Consider the following 20,426-nt stretch of genomic DNA (forward strand, 5'->3'; position numbering starts at 1 on the left):
TTATTTATAAAAGTTTGCCACGTTTATTTGTATATAAAATAGAGTAGTGATAGACCCACAATAAATTATTAGTGTGTTTCTAATAGGTATTTAATAAGAATGCTGTGGGAAGAAAATCCCACTTTATATAAATCTTCGAAGGAAATGATTAAAAATAAAATAAAATCAACCAACACAGTTGGCTTCAGAAGGGTTACTTTGCAAGTAAAGCACACAATCAAAATTCAGGCAGAGAAATCCAGAAAGCAAGAAATAGTGGAATGAGCTCCTTGACTTATTCAGTTATAACAGCTGGTGATGGAGTGTTTTTAAATGTGCATCGAACCATTCTAATACAATAACTACAAAGATCTACAGAAATGTCCCTTGGAGTTTCCATCTAACAATAAACCCCTACAAAGCTAATAACTTCTGGCATGCAATGTAATTAGCTATCCCCCCCACCCCTCGTTCTGCCAAAGTGGTAATGTACAAAATAATTTTTTTCCCTTTAAGATATGAGCCTGTAAACATTTCCCACGACAACATTAGGCAACTGGACAGAGGCCTAAAAGATTCATGTATATAATGCACACAGAGAGAAAAAGAAATAGTTCGTTAAGAGGTTTCCTTAACCTTCCTCTTGAGCCTCAGAGAACTGGCGCTTCTTTTGGAGATTCGTCTTGAAAGGCGGCTTATTCCGGGGGATCTCAGTTCGAGAGCCCCCGTTTCTTCCCGCACAGGTGTGAACTCTGGCTGAGCCAAGCGAGGTGCTGGGTAGGGGGACTGCGGGTGATGGTAGGATCCATGCACTAGATAAGGCTCTTGATCATCGTCATCGTAAAGGTCCTCGGAGTCATAGAGCTGGTAGGAGCTGTGCGGTAACGGCACGACAGGGATCTCTTGATCAGTTGGGTCCCCATAGCCACCTTAACTCGCCAAGAGGAGCCGCACAGTTAACGCAAGAGGAAAGCAAAATTGAAGCAATCGTTAGGAGCTTGGTTGAATATTGCTCTCTATAGAGCAACTTTTTTTCCTCAACTTTGGGTCCCCAGATGTGGTTGGACTACAACTCCCATCATCCTTGACCACTGGTCCTGCTAGCTAGGGATGATGGGAGTCGTAGTCCAATATCATCGGGGGAGCGGGGAGCCCAAGCTTGAGAAAGGCTGCTCTCAACTGCTTCTACTTACAAAGCAGTCGGCCTTGCTAGATTAAATCAGCACCAGTGAATGGGGGAAGATTTATGATTATCTTCCTGTTAGTTGGAAACCGACACCAGCAGTAACAGTGAGCTAATTGTATTAGATATGAGTTGTCTGTTATGCAGCATGGTTAGGGGCAGGGGGAACATGGAGCAGCTTAAGAACCAATAGACACAGCCCAGCCCTGATTAAGTGTGTTTAGCCCTCATTTATTTCAGTGGGAAAATGATCCTGATTCAATGGAGAATCCTGCATATGGAATCTGGCTGGCTTGCTGGAGGCCTAAATAGGAACACTCCAACCTGCAATATTTTGTTGCCGTTCCACTCTGTTTTGCTCTATCTCAAATAAGTGAAGCGCTCCCTTTCTAAAAGCTCTCCCAGGGCTTCGATACAATCCTGTTCTAGATAACAGCCTGTCCAGTGGTTGCTTGTGCCTAGCAATGCGCACTGCGGAGAAATGTGCCAAGTGTTTTAATTCTAGCAGAAAGCATAAGAAAACCAGAGCAGGCATCCTTTGTTAGTGGTGATAATAATAATAATAATAATAATCAGTGTTGCTGGTGGGAAAGCATCAAGGCTGTTCAGTAGTTGCCATTCTGACCTTCATCCATATGCGAAAGAAAAACCAGACTCTACCCGATTTCACCTTCCGTATGGGTAGCCATTGTAAGGGAATGAGCCTTCGGAAATCGAAAACGAACCAAGATGAAGGGTGGGGGGAAGAGAGGAAGAGGAGGAGCAGGAGCAGGTGAACAACAAAGAAATACATACAGGTCAGTAAAACAAACAAAGGTCTCCAAGGCCAGTTCAACTACAGGTTAATCTTGTGACTTAAGCTGTAACCAAGACTGAGTCTCAAACTCATAAGTACAACCTAAGGCTTTGCTTCATGCTTTGCAAACCGAAATAAGAAAGAATAAAAAACATTCACATGCAGTACATGAACTTGGGTCAAAGTTCCTACACCTTCCTTCCATGGCCCCTTGGATACCAAACAGTGTTTTTCAAGGTCCTCGATGAGTTTTTCCATGGGAATGTTGCATGTTGCAGAGAATTCTGAGGCTTGGTTGACAATTCACCCAACAAACACACACACACACATATGTTTGGCAGAAGGTGATAATGCCAATAGTGGGTGTGGCCAAAGGCCAAAATGGGTGGAACCAGTCAAAGATAATGCTCTCAAAGAACACCATTTGAAAACCACTGTTCAAGAAACATCGTCAAGACACAATCTCTCCATGCAATGGGGGTATTTTAGTCCGATTTCTTTTTTTTAAAAAAAGACTGTCATTCATGAATTACAACTATATGCACTGCCGATTCAGATTATTACAAGAAGCTTAGTTAGTGACACTCAGGTCTCCCATGCTGTTTAGACAAACATGAACGAGGAGCTTCTCAGCTAGGGATCTCCCAACCAACCAACCAAGGCAGATCAGGTTAAAACCAGGAGATGGATGACACAAACAAGACATTCAAGAAAGTTGGACTGGGTTATTTTAGACAATGTGACAATGGCACATGACAAGCACAAGAGACGAAGAAACAAAACGCCCTGCACTTCACACGCTCTTTGGTTTTTATATGGGGTTTTAATTGCTTCAGTTACAAGGTTAAAAGGTTGTTTTTCCTCTATGAATGAGATAACTGGGCGTGTTCCTGTTAGAATTCCTGCTCCATGATTGCAGTCATGGGATTGTTGTCTTTCACATGACAGTATACGTTTTGACTCCACAAAGTGGGAAGTGACGGAGACAGGATGTTTGTGTTACTGTGTTCCGTGAAGTGGGGCTATTGTCCTTTGTTCTTTTCTCTTTTTGCTGTCTGATGCTAGAGAGAGAGGGAGCCATGTTGCAGGACTCCGTGTGTGTTTATATGTAAATCAAGTAGATTAGCCAAAATGCTGAGTTGCTGAGGTCTGTCATGCAAGTTGTGAAGACTCTGCGGATCCCTAAATGTGCCGGTGTCTGTTGGCATTGGTCGCTGTGATGTTCAGGCTGAAGAAAGCTTTTGAAGCTCCTGAACAATCAACCAGGAGGGAGAGAACATGCCAGTCAGGCATGTGTCTCTGCCAGGGTCCTACTCGAGTGTAGGACAAGCTCCTGACAGTTCCCTGACCCAGTGAAGTAGACCACAATGTTTATGATTCCCCTCCTCAGCACTGTGGCTGTGCATGTTTAGCTCTAGTTAGGTATTGTGGTTAGTACTTACTGGCTGCTTGACAGGGACTGAGTCCCGACCATTTTCCTTTCCCTGCCCAACAGGCAACCAGAGCTATTCAAAGTCTGCAATGCGGACACACAGGTGTAGTTATGGCTGCTTAGCCTGTGTAAGTGGTTCACACAGGGGAGCACTTCAGATTAATCAGTAGTTTTTTAAAGGTAGGCCTGAGGATTTATAACCATGTTGGGCAAGGATGCCTCTTCGTCCCCGCAGATGCAGTATCATTTTACGATGGTTCCCCTACTGTCACTCTCCAAAATAATTCCTGCATTTCTGGAAGAGCGCAGGGCAGAAGAACAACAAGGCCGTTCCGACGTGCTTCTCTGCCAAAATATGGCAGCGGCATTTCTAAGACCAGGGGACATGAACATTTGGACACACGTAACGCGGGGCGCTGTGACATCAGGGCTGAGTTGCGGTTAAGTGATGTGGCAGAGTTTCAGAAAGTTTGGGGCTTTTTAGTTTAGAGAAAAGGCAAGGAAGAGGTGATATATCGGAAATGTATAAAGGCATGGAGAAAGTGGATAGAGACGAGTTTTTCTCCCTCTCCCACTAACACTAGGACTCATGGATAGCCAATGGAGCTCAATGTCAGAGAATTTGGGACATATAAAATAAAACGCTTCTTCAGGCAGAGGGCTTTCTCGGTAGTGGCACCCGCCCAGTGGAACGCCCTCCCACCAGATTTTTCTCAAAGAGAAAAATAACTACCAAACTTTTAGAAGACATCTGAAGGCAGCCCTGTTTAGGGAAGCTTTTAATGTTTAATAGGTTATTGCATTTTAGTGTGTTGTTGGAAGCCGCCCAGAGTGGCTGGGGAAACCCAGCCAGGTGGGCGGGGTATAAATAATAAATTATTATTATTATTATTATTATTATTATTCAAACAATGCAGAGTTAAACTAAGCAGGTCACTCCCATAGGAGACAGGGATGGCCACCAATTTAGATGGCTTTAACAGAGGATTCACAGAGGAGGAGAAGTTCCTTTGAGCCTCCTATGTGAACAGTATGATCAGTTGACATAATTTTCTCCTGCCTTACACTAACGCTGCCACCACTGCAAAGGAAACCAGCAAGGGTTTTTTAGCTCGGTGGCAACAGATCTCTGGAATTCTCTTTCCTTGGAATGGAAGCCAGCCTCAGCGTTATGTTCTCATCTTTGGAACTCCCTGATTTGGGACGGCCACCCTGGCTACTTTACTGACATTTATAAAGATTAAAAGAAACCCCAAACTTCTCTAGGATTCCTAACCCCCCCTTCAACTAAAAGTCCCTACAGTGGTGCCTCGCAAGACGAAATTAATCCGTTCCGCGAGTCTCTTCGTCTTGCGGTTTTTTCGTCTTGCGAAGCACGGCTATTAGCGGCTTAGCGGCTATTATGCGGCTTAGCGGCTATTAACGGCTTAGCGGCTTTAAGAAAAAGGAAACAAACTCTCAAGAACTTGCAAGACGTTTCGTCTTGCGAAGCAAGCCCATAGGGAAATTCGTCTTGCGGAACGACTCAAAAAACGGAAAACCCTTTCGTCTAGCGAGTTTTTCGTCTTGCGAGGCATTCGTCTTGCGGGGCACCACTGTACAGTTAAGAAAATATGCTCCATGCTCCATGGTTCTGTGATTTTAATATGGCTTTGTTGCTTTTGTGCACATTGAGATTCTGTACTTAAGATTTCTTCTGAAATGTTTAAAATGGTATTGACGACTGATCAGGAAATGATTTATTTTTATATGTGGACACGGAGGGGATGCTCAGACAGGTGTGCCTGTGGGGAAGAGGAAACCCACTAACTTTGTATCCGTAGTGGCCCAGGTGCACATTTGTGTCAGAATACAAGGATGTGTACCTGTGCGCACACAGGTATGTGTCCAAATGCACTTTTGAGGGTCTTCCGAGAGAAGGCAGTGCAGTTCTGTTTGCCTTCGCTGCCGTGACCAAGTAGCCAAGCTCGTTAGGTTGCACGCCCCTATGACACCATCACATTTACAATGAGATCCCTGGTGGGCTGGGGCAATTAATCACAAGGTCCTTTCAGGTAAAAAGAATAGCTCCAAAATCATTTGGAAAAGCAATGGCTGAAAACAGGTGTAACTGCGGTGTGTGTGTTGTGTCTGATTTTGCAGATCCTTTCCCTTGTTCCTGAAGCCACAACTTACTCAATGAAAATCGAGCATCAGAAAAATTCAGTACAGCGCTAGGATCGTTGAGCTGGAAGGGACCACGAGGGTAAAACCCCCTACAATGCGGGAATCTTTCACTCAACTTGGGTGTCAGGGAACTGCCATCAGCTCAGAGGCAAGAGATGGAAGGGCAGTTGTGTTACAGGGAGCCTCCGAAGATCTTGCGAAGCAGTTCTTCCTCTGGAGAGGAGGGAAGCCCCACCTCCAGTGGGGAGGGGGTGCTGGGATCAGAAGATGCTAGGGAGAGCCTCAACACCGAGCCTGAGCAAAGCGGAGGGGAGGGAAGTCCCCCTTTGCCGGCGCCCACTCTACGCAGTAGTCTTCGGCGCAGAGAGGGGAGGAGAAGGATGGGGGTCACACGGCTGTTATGCTGGTGCAGGTAGAAGGACCGCCCACTCCCAGATTCTGCTAGCGACTGAGCAGACATGGACTTGCGACGCTCTGCATTGTAAAATTGTGCAGAGAATAAAGCCTGGAAAAGTCAGGTTGGAGTCTTGCCTGTTGGCTCTCGAGCAACCACACCAGCGCCTGACAGTAGGACTAGAACCCATGACCTTGAGATTAAGAGTCCCATGCTCTACTGACTGAGCTACCTCATTTTGAAGACATGTGTGTGGCGGGAGGAGGCTAACTCGGAAAAACATACTCACCACCTGTTCCATATCCAGCACAGGAAGAGGGATCACAGTATCCCGGTTGCCCTGAGGCGCCATGCGGCCCTGGAACACCTGTATGGCCAGGTGGTCCTCTTGGACCTGGAGAACCTGGTGGTCCCGGGGCGCCTGTACGGCTTTCGCCTGGAGGCCCTGCACAGAAAACAGAAACGGATGTCAGAACATCGCCTTGCCACTGCTGCAGAACGAGAGAACAACATCAGGTATGGACTACCTAAGTCAGTGTTCCCCAACCTTGGGCCTCCAGCTGTTTTTGGACTACAATTCCCATCATCCTTGACCACTGGTCTTGCTAGCGAGGGATGATGGGAGTTGTAGTCCAAAAACAGCTGGATGCCCAAGGTTGGGGAACACTGACCTAAGTAACCGAACGTGATTTCACAGGTGTTCTTTATTATACAGGCACTCTGTGTAAAGCAACCAGACTTTACTTGTATTGACTGTTGTTTATTATGCATAGGAATGCACATTTAATTGTACTGACCATTGCATATCATTTGGGCATATGGTCACTATGGCGAATTTACCTGCTGCTCCTGGTGGGCCCCGGGGGCCTTGGGTCCCGACACCTGGGCTCCCTCTCTCTCCCTTCTCTCCTGATAAACCTGTTAAGAGGAAGGGATAAAAATCAGAACAGATGGGGCGGGAGGGGGGAGTTGATTAATGCTTCTCCATGAGCATCTTTTATTAATTAAGAAAAGGAAGGGAGGCCAAGGAGAAATGGCTCTGTTGCGTCTTCTGTTACAGCCTCATTGGAAGGTGTTGCTATAGCTAGTTTTCTGTTATACAGTGGTACCTTGGCTTAAGAACTTAATTCGTTCTGGAGGTCCCTTCTTAACCTGAAAGTGTTCTTAACCTGAGGTACCACTTTAGCTAATGGGGCCTCCTGCTGCCGCCCCCGCTTGATTTCTGTTCTCATCCTGAAGCAAAGTTCTTAACCCGAGGTACTATTTCTGGGTTAGCGGAGTCTATAACCTGAAGCGTCTGTAACCTGAAGTGTCTGTAACCCGAAGTACCACTGTAGTGGCTCTTTACGAAGTCCTGTTGGGCCACTTTAGAAGACACTGCTGACATACAGCAAAATAAAGACCCTTCCTGGATACAGAAGCCAGAAGTTGCTAACGTATTTATATTAAAGCTATGTCGATTCACACAACAGTTCCGGTTTGGCCTCCCCTTTCCCATTGCATGATCTCCTCAATCTTCTGGTTAAAGCATAAATCCCAATTTTGTACAGTGGTACCTCAGGTTACAGATGCTTCAGGTTACATACTCCGCTAACCCAGAAATAGTACCTTGGGTTAAGAACTTTGCTTCAGGATGAGAACAGAAATCGTGCAGCGGCGGTGGGAGGCTCCATTAGTTAAAGTGGTACCTCAGGTTAAGAACAGTTTCAGGTTAAGAACGGACCTCCAGAACAAATTAAGTTCTTAACCCGAGGTACCACTGTATGCTATTGTTGACATTCATTTTAGCAGAGAGAAGAAAGGCCATGGCGCATCTGCAGCGGCACAACCGGATGCCTTCATCTGCCCCAGCTGCAATAAAACATGTCTCTCCTGTATCGGTCTCTACAGCCATAGCAGGTGCTGTAACTCTCCAACAGTTTTACCTCACCCCAAATAGGACACACCTCCACTGTCTCTCAAGACAGGCGGACGCCAACAATAAAACTAACAATTTCCAGAGAGTTTGCTATGCTAGTCTTTAGCAACAAAAAGAACAGAAGTGTCTTGTGGCACCTAAAAGACTGGTTGCCATCCCATTCCTACTTGAATCACACACATATACACACAATATGATCCACATTTAAGCTTAAATAAGAATAAATTATATGTAAAGTGTCATTCTTCAACAGATATTGCATTTATTTGGAATGCTGTCAAACTGATCTTTATTTCTATTTCAGAATTGGTTTTATTAGAACCACAGAAATACATTTCCTGTAGATTTTTGTGGTTCCAATATTTACATATTTAAGATAAACAAGCCAACAAATTTCAAATGGACAGCGTTCCAAATACCTGCATCTGTCAAAGAATCAGCCTCGTTGTTCTGATCATTGAACAAACTGCATTTTCTTAAGAACATTGTTGTCTTTCTTTAACTCTTAAGTAGCTAGCTCAAGGATTTTATTTTCCTCCTCTGAAACAGTAGGAATATCAGAACACTTCCCATAATTGGATGTAACAGTCGCTATTGGATGTTCCTGTAAACACAACTCATTAGTTAAGCTGCATAGGGATGGTTTTAGAATGTTTTTAACAAAAAATGAGAGCTCAAATAGAGCAGGTGATGCAAGCTCAGCCTGTTAAACATAAAAACAATGTCTTCCTCCATTCCCTTTCGCTGCTATAGCTTCATGAAGTCACTAATCAATGCCAGAAGGTGCAAAGGCTCTCATTTATGGCTTGATTGTTTCAGTTGCGCATCCCCTTTGCACCTACCTGTACACAGTTTCTGCAGCGTTTAACTGCACAGTGGGAATATTTCTTCCACTTCAGCACAGCGCTAGACCTGGGTCAAGAAGAATCACCTCACTCACAGTCCACAAAAGATGCTGAGCAGAGAAGGTGTGAAATTCTAAACTTCCCCTCAAAGAATAAAAACACTGCAGGCTGCCAAAATGATTTTGTTTAAAGAATGCATTCTGATTCCTTACAGCTCTCAAAGCACAAACCTACATGTGTCTCACCAGATCGCAAGCGCCAATGAGCACAACAGGTCTTGACCCCCAAGTATATGGGCAAAGGATTGCAACTTGAGAGGGGGGGCATCTTCAAAAGACAACCAAGGGACCATGAAGTTTTCAGGGATAGATGCTGAAATTAGAGACTGCTCCTGTTGAAAAGTGACAGCAACCACGAAATTAAAAGACGCCTGCTTCTTGGGAGAAAGGCAATGACCAAACCTAGACAGCATCTTAAAAAGCAGAGACATCACCTTGCCAACAAAGGTCCGTATAGTTAAAGCTATGGTTTTCCCAGTAGTGATGTATGGAAGTGAGAGCTGGACCATAAAGAAGGCTGATCGCCGAAGAATTGATGCTTTAGAATTCTGGTGCTGGAGGAGACTCTTGAGAGTCCCATGGACTGCAAGAAGATCAAACCTCTCCATTCTGAAGGAAATCAGCCCTGAGTGGTCACTGGAAGGACAGATCCTGAAGCTGAGGCTCCAATACTTTGGCCACCTCATGAGAAGAGAAGACTCCCTGGAAAAGACCCTGATGTTGGGAAAGATGGAGGGCACAAGGAGAAGGGGACGACAGAGGACGAGATGGTTGGACAGTGTTCTCGAAGCTACCAACATGAGTTTGACCAAACTGTGGGAGGCAGTGGAAGACAGGAGTGCCTGGCGTGTTCTGGTCCATGGGGACACGAAGAGTCGGACACGACTAAACGACTAAACAACAACAACCTGTTGAAAAAACACTTGCAGCACATCCCTTCCAACCACATTCTCTCTCCTATTATCTTTGCATACCTAAAATGAGTGGCCAAGATCATACACTCTCTTTCTCTTTTAATTTTGCTTTTTTAAAAAATATATATAATAAGATCACACTCTCGTAGACGCCTTACAAGGTATGGTTTGTAGCAACAGTTCCCAACTTAAGCAAAATATATTAAGACTGAATTCATGTTGACACGGCCTTAAAACCCAAACTAACTAGTGGACAATAAGCTCCCGGGCCTCATCTGGGCGGAGAATGAGGCTGAATATCTTACAGTGTCGTTTCAAAGGCAAGACACAGTCAGGTGATTTGGCACAAGCTGAGCAAAGCTATTAGCAGAAACCAGGCCAAGCTCCTAGGCTGGTATCCCAGAGTTTTTTTCGTTTCATTTTTTATTTTTATTTTTTGGACCGATGCTATCATATTCAAGCTTACAGGAAAGCTGAGGTCATGGCTTTCTGTTATAATTAAAGATTCAGATATGCATTCAGGAGGCCAGCTTTATGAAATGTGTGCTTTTAAACTCAGAAAGCAGGGAGTACAGGCAAGCGGCGAAAGCACCAGAGTGATTCTCCAGACCTCCGCCTTGGACCCAGCGCTATTTGAAACATTTCTATAATTTATATGGTAAACTTTCAGCATCACGTGACCCCAGAGCAGGTGACAATTCCATTCAAAATATAAAACAATTCTAACAGAATAAAGAGCAAGGAAAACACAGCACACCCACAAAAATCAACCGCAAAATCTTCAGCTCCATCTTGACAAAAAAAAAAAAAAAATCCCCTAAGATCCCCCCCCCCACACAAAAAACCCTACAGCAAAAAGGTAGGCGTTTACATGATGCCAAATCCAGACCCCTGAAGCCAGGTGGGATAGGACAAAACAACAACAACACGCATTTGTGGTATGAAAAGTTGCAGGATTTCAGCAAGATACACATTGAATGGAAATGAAAAGATACACCTGCCCCAAAACTTTTGCAAGCAGAGGCCGGTGTCACATATAACTGCCCTGGAACCGTAAGGGACCCCTGACCGTTAGGTCCAGTCGAGGACAACTCTGGGGTTGTGGCGCTCATCTTGCTTTATTGGCCGAGGGAACCGACGTACAGCTTCCAGGTCATGTGGCCAGCATGACTAAGCCACTTCTGGCGAACCAGAGCAGCGCACGGAAATACCGTTTACCTTCCCACCGGAGCAGTACCTATTTATCTACTTGCACTTTGATGTGCTTTTGAACTGCTAGGCTGGCAGGAGCAGGGACCGAGCAACGGGACCTCACCCCGTCGCGGGGATTCGAACCGCCGACCTTCTGATCGGCAAGCCCTAGGCTCTGTGGTTTAGACCACAGTGCCACCTGCATCCCTGGAACCATAAGGAACCACAAATAAACTACCCTCCAGGTCTCCTGATTTTCCAGAGACAGTCCAGGAATTACGAAAGCCATCCCAGCTTCTTATTTTATCCAGGAATGTCCCTGCTTCCGCCGCCCGTACCACTGCCACCAAGGTCAGGGAGGAGAATGAGCTGGAGTTTATCCTGAGTGGTGAATTCGAGGGACTGTCCTGTTACCTCTCCATGGTCTCCTCCCTTGGGCAGCTTGTAGCAGCTGCTGGAGAGCTGCTGGGTGAGGAGGAGCCACCACCATCAAGGCCCAGCCTTGTATACTGCACTGTCTTGATTTTCTTTATTTAAAAAATTGCTTTGTGCATCCATGTCTAACATTGTTGCTTTCTAAAATTTATTTATTCATGTTTGTTTTTCTTTTTTGTAAATCTACCGAAGAATAAAATAAAAATCAGGATTAAGGGGATTTCTAGGAAATGATATATAATGAATTGAAAAAGATGTTTAAAATAACTTTTGCAAAAAACCAAAACAAAAAAACCCAGAAGCTTTCCTTTTGGGAATTATAGGGACAGAACTACTCAAACTGTATAGAGATTTATTCATGTATGTGACTACAGTGGCAAGAATGTTATTTGCCCAAAAATGGAAAGAAGAAGAAGTCCCGATGAAAGAAGAATGAATACAAAAACTTATCGAATATGCAGAAATGGCGAAACTAACTGGGGAAAAAATAAGAAATCAAGATAACAAAGTTTTTTATATAAAAGAATGGAAATGGTTTATTGAATATTTACAAACAAACTGCAAACAGATAACAGCTTTAACAGTATAGTTAAAGCTATGGTTTTCCAGTAGTGATGTATGGAAGTGAGAGCTGGACCATAAAGGCTGATCACCGAAAAATTGATGCTTTTGAATTATGGTGCTGGAGGAGACTCTTGAGAGTCGCATGGACTGAAAGAAGATCAAACCTATCCATTCTTAAAGAAATCAGCCCTGAGTGCTCACTGGAAGGACAGATCCTGAAGCTGAGGCTCCAAGACTTTGGCCACCTCATCAGAAGACTCCCTGGAAAAGACCCTGATGTTGGGAAAGATTGAGGACACAAGGAGAAGGGGATGACAGAGGACGAGGTGGTTGGACAGTGTTCTCAAAGCTACTAAAATGAGTTTGACCAAACTGTGGGAGGCAGTGGAAGACAGGAGTGCCTGGCGTGTTCTGGTCCATCGGGTCACGAAGAGTCGGACATGACTAAATGACTAAACAACAACAATGGGTGTCAACATTATGAATTCCGTCATAGTCGAGCCATTGAAAAGTTGCTTGCTCGCTCAGTCGCTGGCAAGCTAACATAGTTTACCTCTCAGAATTACTAACTTTTATTTTTTTAAAAAACAAAAATTTGGAATTGTTCATCACTATTAAAAATAACTTCTTATCAAGGAAGCATGTGCTTAGTGTCACTAAACTGCTAATGCAGGAATGAATTGTAAGCTATCTAATTTGGCAGAAGCACAAAAAAGGACTTCAGAGAGCCTTTCCCTTCCTTTGCATCATCTTGATTTCATCCCGCCTCTTATCTGCAGTGACAGGGCAGACTGATGGTGCTTTTCGGATAGGAAAAATGCTAATGAGGAGCTCATTTGCAGATAGGAACCAGCGGGAAGCGAAAAGGGAGAGAGCCTCCTTTCACGACAATTTCCACTGCTTCATTAAAACATAAATTATAGTCTTGTTTTACTGCATTCAGTTTAAAGACTAGCATTTTGTGGGCGTAGGAAGGATCAGAGAGTGTGCAGTGCCTAAATAATCTGGAACATTATATCGGAAAAGGTGGGATACAAACAAAATAATCAAACAGAGATCAAGGAACACCTCTGCTAAATGCATTCCTACCAGAGCAATGAACCATCCGGGTGAAAATTCATCCCCTTTTGAACAGAACAGTTCTTCTAATAGTCCAAACGCCTCTCTGCTCCCGCCCCAACTTCAACTTTAGCTGGCTTCTCCCAATTCCTTTTCACCACCTCGCCTTGAGAGTTACCGCTTCTCAGGCTGAGTGATTGCCCAAAACATGCATATCCAGGCAAATGAACATCTCCTAGCTATTTCGACATTATTTATGGCTTGTTTCTCTCCCCCCGCCTCCACCCAAAGGACATTGGGTTCCAAATTCTCAAACAGCCTAAATAAAATTTTAGGCAGGAGACTCGCTGAGATCATATCTAGTTTTAACAACAAGGAAGAATCCAGCTTGGGGGATGTGAAGCTAGCAGCCTGATTCTGTCCTTTTGCTAGGACAACACAGTACTTATACTGGGGTTGCCATACGTCCGAAATTTTCCGGACATAGTCAGGATACTGCAATCAGAAGCAGTGGCTAGGTAAAGGTAAAAGGACCCCTGACCATTAGGTCCAGTCGTGACTGACTCTGGGGTTGCGGCGCTCATCTCGCTTTATTGGCTGAGGGAGCCGGAATACAGCTTCCAGGTCATGTGGCCAGCATGACTCAGCCGCTTCTGGCGAACCAGAGCAGCACACGGAAATGCCGTTTCCCTTCCCACTGGAGCGGTACCTATTTATCTATTTGCACTTTGACGTGCTTTCGAACTGCTAGGTTGGCAGGAGCAGGGACCGAGCAACAGGAGCTCACCCCGTTGCAGGGATTCGAACCGCCAACCTTCTGATCAGCAAGTCCTAGGCTCTGTGGTTTTTTTTTTTTATTTTTTTATTTTAATATTTATTAAAGTTTTCCAAAAGAAAAAAAAAAAGAAAAAAAAAAGAAAAAGCATACACCGAAGAAAGAGCGAAAGTAAGAACATCCAAAACCAACCCTTACAACAATAATCATATCCTCTTTTAGACTTCCTTCAACGTTACTGACAATCGTTCATTATTATCATTTTGATACGCATTTCTTCCTTCTTTCCATATTGCCTTTTATTCATCCCATCCTTACAATCTCTACTGACAATATTTATTATTTATTTACAAAGCCTCTTTGAAACATGCTAGCGTTATTTTCACACCATAATTGCTTTCCAGATAACACACAAATTTCTCCCAGTCTTTTATAAATTTTTGATCTTTGGAATATCTAATTTTCCCTGTTAATCTATCCAATTCAGCGTATTCTGTTAGTTTCACTCTCCACTCTTCTACCGTTGGAACCTCCTCTGACTTCCATTTCTGAGCTAGCGTAACTCTGGCAGCTGTTACAGCGTACTGGAAAAGTTTATGATCTTTTCTTCTGACATCCTTCCCTATAATTCCTAAAAGAAATGCTTCTGGTCTTTTCACAAAAGTATACTTCAGCATCTTTTTCAGCTCGTTATAGATCTCCTCCCAAAAGCTTTTGACTTTTTTACACTCCCACCACTGATGGAAGAATGTCCCCACCTTATCTTTGCACTTCCAGCACTTATTATCAACCTTGTACATCCTTGCCAGTTTAGTAGGTGACAGATACCATCTGTAAAGCATTTTCATCGTGTTTTCCCTCAATAGCGTGCAAGCCGTAAATTTTATGTTCTCTTTCCACAACCTTCCCCAATCCTCAATTTGAATATTATAACCAAAATCCCTTTCCCATTGTACCATCACCGATTTCACCTCTTCGTCTTTTGTGTGCCACTCCAACAATAGTTTGTACATTTTTGACAGATTTTTATCTTCAGTATTTATTATCTCTTTTTGAAAAATAGATTCTTTTTCTTCATAGTTCCTCTCCTTCAGCTCTTTTTTAAACATTTCATTTATCTGAAAATAGTTTAGCCAATCATATGTCAGTGCTTTAATTTGTTCATAGGGCTTTATTTTCCACTTCCCTCCCTCTTTGATAACCATTTCTCCATAGTTTCCCCACTTCCCTCTCATATTAGTTGTCTTAATACACCTCATTTCTAACGGGGATAACCAGTGCGGGATTTTCGGTTCTAATATATTTTTATATCTGTCCCATACCTCTATTAATGCACCTCTAAAAATGTGGTTAGTGAATCCCTTATGCACCCTCTTTTTGTCGCTCCATAGGTACCCGTGCCACCCGAATCTGTTGTTAAACCCTTCCAAGTCTAATAATTCTTTATTCTCCAACTTTACCCATTCTTTTAACCAGCACAGGCATGCCGCCTCATAATAAAGTCTCATGTCTGGTAGGGAGAAGCCACCTCTTTCTTTTATATCTGTTAATAACTTAAATTTAATTCTGGGCTTCTTCCCTTCCCAGACATATCTCGAGATCGCCTTTTGCCACTCTTTAAAAGTTTTTAAACCTCTTATTATGGGTATCGTTTGGAACAAGAATAACAGCTTAGGGAGCACCATCATCTTTACCATTGAAATTCTGCCCCAGAGTGACAATTTCATTCTAGCCCAAATCTCCAAGTCTTTTTTCACACCTTTCCAAACCGGGATATAATTATATTGATATAAATCTATGTTTTTATCAGAAAGCCATATTCCTAAATATTTGATCTTCTTTACCGCCTCAATCTCTGTTCTTTGCTGTAGGAGCTCGATCTTATCTCTATCCAAGTTCTTAACTATCATTTTAGTTTTTTTCTTATTCAGTCTGAATCCTGCTAATTTCCCAAATTGTTCCATTTCATTTAATATCTCCCTTATACTTTCCATGGGTTCTTCCACCGTCAAGACCACATCATCCGCATAAGCCTTAATTTTATATTCATTTACCCCTAATGTCACCCCTTTAATTTGTTTGTTTTGTCTTATAGCATTTAGTAGAACTTCCAAGACCACTATGAATAGTAATGGCGAGAGTGGGCATCCCTGCCTTGTACCTTTACCTATTTTTATTTCTTCCGTGATAACACTATTTACTATTAGCCTTGCCTTCTGATCTGTGTAAATTGCTTGGACGCCGTTAAGAAAGTCTTGTCCCACCTCCATAATCTCCAAATTTTTTAACATAAATTCCCAGATTACATTATCGAAGGCCTTTTCTGCGTCCACAAATATTAGGCTTGCTGGTTTGTCACATCTATCGGACAGGAATTCGATGACATTAACTATATTTCGTATGTTATTTCTTATCTGTCTGCCCGGCAGAAAGCCCTCTTGATCTTTATGTATAATCTTTATCAGTGTCTTTTTTAGTCTCTTAGCTAGAATTCCTGCGAAGATCTTATAATCTGTATTTAACAACGAGATGGGTCTATAGTTCTTAACCTGTGTAGGGTCCGAATCTTGTTTCAGTATTATTGTAATAAAGGCCTCTTTCCACGTTCCTGGGATGTCCTTCTCTTTTAGAATGTTATTCATAACTTTGATCAGCGGGTCTATCAATGTGTCTTTCATTTCTTTATAATAGCTGGCGGTGAACCCATCAGGCCCCGGTGCCTTCCCTCTTTTTAGCTCTTTTATTGCTTCCTCTACCTCTTCTTTATCTATTGGGGTATTCAGCTGTTCTTTTTGATCTGTTGGGATCTTCCTCACCATTTTTTCTTTCAAATATCTTTCTATTTTCTTCTTATTATTTCTTTCTTTATTCTTATACAGTAACTTATAAAAGTCCACAAAAGCTCTCCTAATTTCCTTCGGTTCTGTTGTTTCCTCTCCATTTACCTCTATTTTACTAATTGTATTATGTTCTTTTCTTTTCTTGGTCTGCCAAGCAAGCCACTTCCCTGATTTATTAGCAAACTCAAAGTTTTTTTGTCTTAGCCTTTTAATATTCCACTCAACCTCCCTATTCATTAACATCGCAAATTGAGTTTGGAGGGTCTTTATTTCCTGCTTTATCATCTCATTATTTGGTTTTTTAATTAATTTTTGTTCGCAGTCCATAATCTGTCTAAGGATCTCTTTTGTCCATTTCTCTTTATTATTTCTTTTCCATACATTCTGTTGAATGAGGAGACCCCTCATCACAGCCTTGCTTGTATCCCACACCACACTCATCTTTGTCCCTTTATCCATGTTGTTCATGAAGAATTCAGCTAAATTTTTCCGGGATTTCTCCACAAACTTTTGGTCATCCCATAAGTTGTCGTTCAATCTCCACCTAAAAGTTCGCTCTTCAAAACCTTTTAGCTCCATTTCTAACGGATTGTGGTCTGAGATTACCTTCGCCTGTATTTCTATACTACGGATTCTAGGGGTAAGTTCGTTCGAGACCCATATTTGATCGATTCTTGAAAACGAATGATTTGGTTCAGAATAATATGTGAATTGCTTTCCTAGTGGGTGTTTCAACCTCCATATATCCACCAAATTATAATTCTTAACCATCGTAAAAAAAGTTTTAGGTAGTTTCCCTTCTTTATTCTTTATTTGCCTTAATCTATCCATTTCTGTTGAAACCACACCATTTAGATCTCCCATTATTATAATTTTCTGATTCATATATTCAAACAATTTCTCTTCCAGTGAACTAAAAAATTCTGTCTTATTCCCATTTGGTGCATATATCCCGACGATTATCATCTTTTTCCCCTGCCAATTAATTTGGACCGCGATAATTCTCCCTTCTTCATCTTTAAATAATTGATGAGATTCAATTTTGTTTTTGATATATAAAACCACACCCCTTTTTTTCTCTTTATCTGAGGATATAAATTCATTCCCTAATCTTTTATTGATCAAAATTTTCCTATGCTTTTTGGCTACGTGCGTTTCTTGTAAGCATATGATATCTAATTTTTTCTTTTTTAACATCTGTTCAATTCTGTTCCGTTTTTTCTTATCGTTCATTCCATTGATGTTCCAGTTCCATAATTTTAATGACATTCTTTTTTACCGCTATTTAGGGTTTACTTTATTTTATAGTTTTTATAATCTTTCTGTCCCTTCTCCTTCTTCTTCTTCTTCCTCCTCTTCTGATTCTGATTCTCTTCCGGTCTGTTCCTCTTCTCCTCCTATCTCAGAGTCTTCTCTCAGTCTTAATCCTCCTTCTGCTCCTTTGATTTCTTCCTCTCCTTGTTGTAATTCTTTATATCTTCTTGTAAATTTCCCTATTTCCTCAGGACTTGTCAACCTTCTCTTTACTCCTTTGTAAAAAAAAGAGATTCCTTCCGGAAATTCCCATCTGAAGTCAATCTTATTTTTCTTGAGCAACTGTACCAGTGGTTTATAAACTTCTCTTCGCTTCAATAGCCTTATTGGGATGTCTTTAAATATAATTATGTAATTCCCGTCAATGTATAATCTCTTCTCTCTGTTTCTAAGTAAGATCAAGTTCCTCATTTCTCTGTCCTTAAATGTTACTAAACAGTCACCCGGGAATTTCTTTAACTTATTTGTTTTGGTTTTCATTCTAAATGCATTTTGTATTGTCTTTGCAACTTCTATCTCTGACAATCCCATCCACTGCGCAAATTCCTTTATTAGTCTTGCTTTTATATTCTCATTTTGTATTTCTGGTACTTGTCTCAGTCTCAGATTTACTTCCCTTTGTTTTAATTCATTCATAGCAATAGAGTCTTTTAATTCTTCCTGTGTTCTATTTAGATCTGCAATCTCATTTTTCATCTTTTCTTCTTCCCGCTTCATCTCTTTCATTTCCTGTTTTGACTTCTTCAGACCCTCATCCACTCTCCTTGAAACCTCTTTAATTTGTCCTTTTAATTCGCTGACTGTTTCCTCGATCTTTTTATCCATCTTCCCAATTTTATTATCTACCTGTTCTAGTTTTGTCTCCAAATTTTTCTCACTTTGTTTTATTTCTGCGAACATCTTTAGTATTTCTGCTTTAAATTCTGCTTCTTGCTTTGAAGCTCTCCTGTCGGTCGGTGTCCCCCCCTCCGCCCCTTTTTTCTGAGTGTGCGACATTGCTAACTATCTATACAGTTATGGCCAAGACTATAATGGTTGTAGCTATAATTAACATTAAGATAGTTGAGATTATTAAAATGACCACTAATCAGTAAGAGTTACAGAGAAATCACCTATACATAAACAAAAGAAACAATAAGAGACTTATCGCCTTTGGCCCTGCCCCCCAGAGTCTTATCGTTGGTTGCTTTCCTGTCCTCCCTCCAATTATTAGGGGGACTTCTCGAGCCGCCTCGTCTGATGACCTCTATATTCTTCTTGCCCCTAATTGGGCTAATCCATCTGGAGCATAGGTCGGGTAGAGGCACCTGAGTTCCGGCTTAAGTTCCGCAGGTAATAACAAGAGTGTCCAAATAATGGACAGGAATGTCCAAATAATAACAGAAATATCCAAATTAAATCCAGCAGATGCTAACAGATAAGTCCAAAATAAGAACAGGCAATCAGCTTAATTTCCAATATGTCTCCAAATTTTTAGTCCGGAGCCACTGTGTCCCAAGGTTTATAGTATATCCCAAAAGTTTATAGCCCAGAACTACTGTGGCTTTCCCCCCCCCCTTTTTTTATAATCGTTTTCTTATCTTTATGTATATAGTTAGTACTAAGCAAGTCAGGAGGTTTGGGTCTTTAGAGGAGAGGGGCTCTCCAACACATAATATTCCAACAGTTTCACAAGATTTAAGATAGTACCACTAAGTTCAGTGCCTCCATTACAATATTCCTTTCCTACCACCGGGGGGAGTCCAACTCTATGTATCGTTAAGAGCAAATTCTCAAATTGCTTTATCTTTTACTCCCTCAGCTATTTTCTTTAATTGTTAATTTAGTGTTCTTATTCCAACAAAAAGAAATAGAGGAGGGACAGTTTTTCCAGACGAAGGGAGCTCTAATACTCAGATATATATATGTCTGAGTGTATATGAAATCCTCAAAAATGGCGTCGGAGTCTGAGTCTGAGATTCTTATAGCTCCACTCCACTTAATATGGCGTCGGAGCTTCCATTTCACGGAGTGTTTTACTGACGTAAGTTGTAACAGACTATAACAGGCAATTCTTCCTATATTCTAGTCTCCAGAGTGGTAACAAATGTAGCGCTCACTGGGGGTTCAGTTCTATTTCCAAACTTCTCTGCTCCCCTTCTCCTTTGTCTTTTCTATCGGAGCGCAACTTAGTTCCATAAGTAGCAGGGGAGACGGAAACAGTAACCGCTAGCGTCAACTTACTTTCGTTTTGAAACTCTGCAAACAGCGCTGCGTCTTTCTTTTAAGATGCCGGACAATCGTTGAACTCGGATTCTGTACCTCTTATTTCGGAGACTTCCTTGCTGTTCCTCACCAATCTCGACAATTTGCTGTTATGAATCCGAATTCTTTTTTATTTCGAGAGCGGAGCGCTACTCCCTGCAGGCTCGGGGCTTCGCTGATTAGCTTCGCTGATTAGCTGCTTAACTGCAGCAATGGCTGCCCGATTGCCCGCTGCGCGTTCCGTCGCGCTCTTCACCCCCGAGTTTCAGGGGCTACCTGGCGACCGGACGAACAGCTTCTGGCACCGCCGGGAACCTC

The 20,426-nt window shown here is 42.3% G+C and overlaps 1 protein-coding gene across 4 annotated transcripts in view; it reads right to left on the reverse strand.

The window, feature by feature from the left end:
• Positions 1–20,426, reverse strand: part of COL14A1 (collagen type XIV alpha 1 chain) — a 144,791-nt gene continuing 124,365 nt past the window's right edge. For 3 of the 4 annotated variants that reach the window (XM_077932746.1, XM_077932748.1, XM_028736227.2), the window contains 3 exons: positions 6,791–6,868; positions 6,240–6,395; positions 1–908 (listed from right to left, as the gene is read on the reverse strand). In XM_077932746.1, coding sequence (XP_077788872.1) covers positions 598–908; positions 6,240–6,395; positions 6,791–6,868 — 545 coding nt within the window. In that variant the 3' untranslated portion in view covers positions 1–597. Of the gene's footprint in view, positions 909–1,787; positions 1,867–6,239; positions 6,396–6,790; positions 6,869–20,426 lie in introns of all 4 variants that reach the window. The other variant, XM_077932747.1, reaches the window with a different exon arrangement.

The sequence above is a fragment of the Podarcis muralis genome, chromosome 8 (genome assembly GCF_964188315.1).
Source record: "Podarcis muralis chromosome 8, rPodMur119.hap1.1, whole genome shotgun sequence".
In the NCBI taxonomy this organism is placed as follows: domain Eukaryota; kingdom Metazoa; phylum Chordata; class Lepidosauria; order Squamata; family Lacertidae; genus Podarcis; species Podarcis muralis.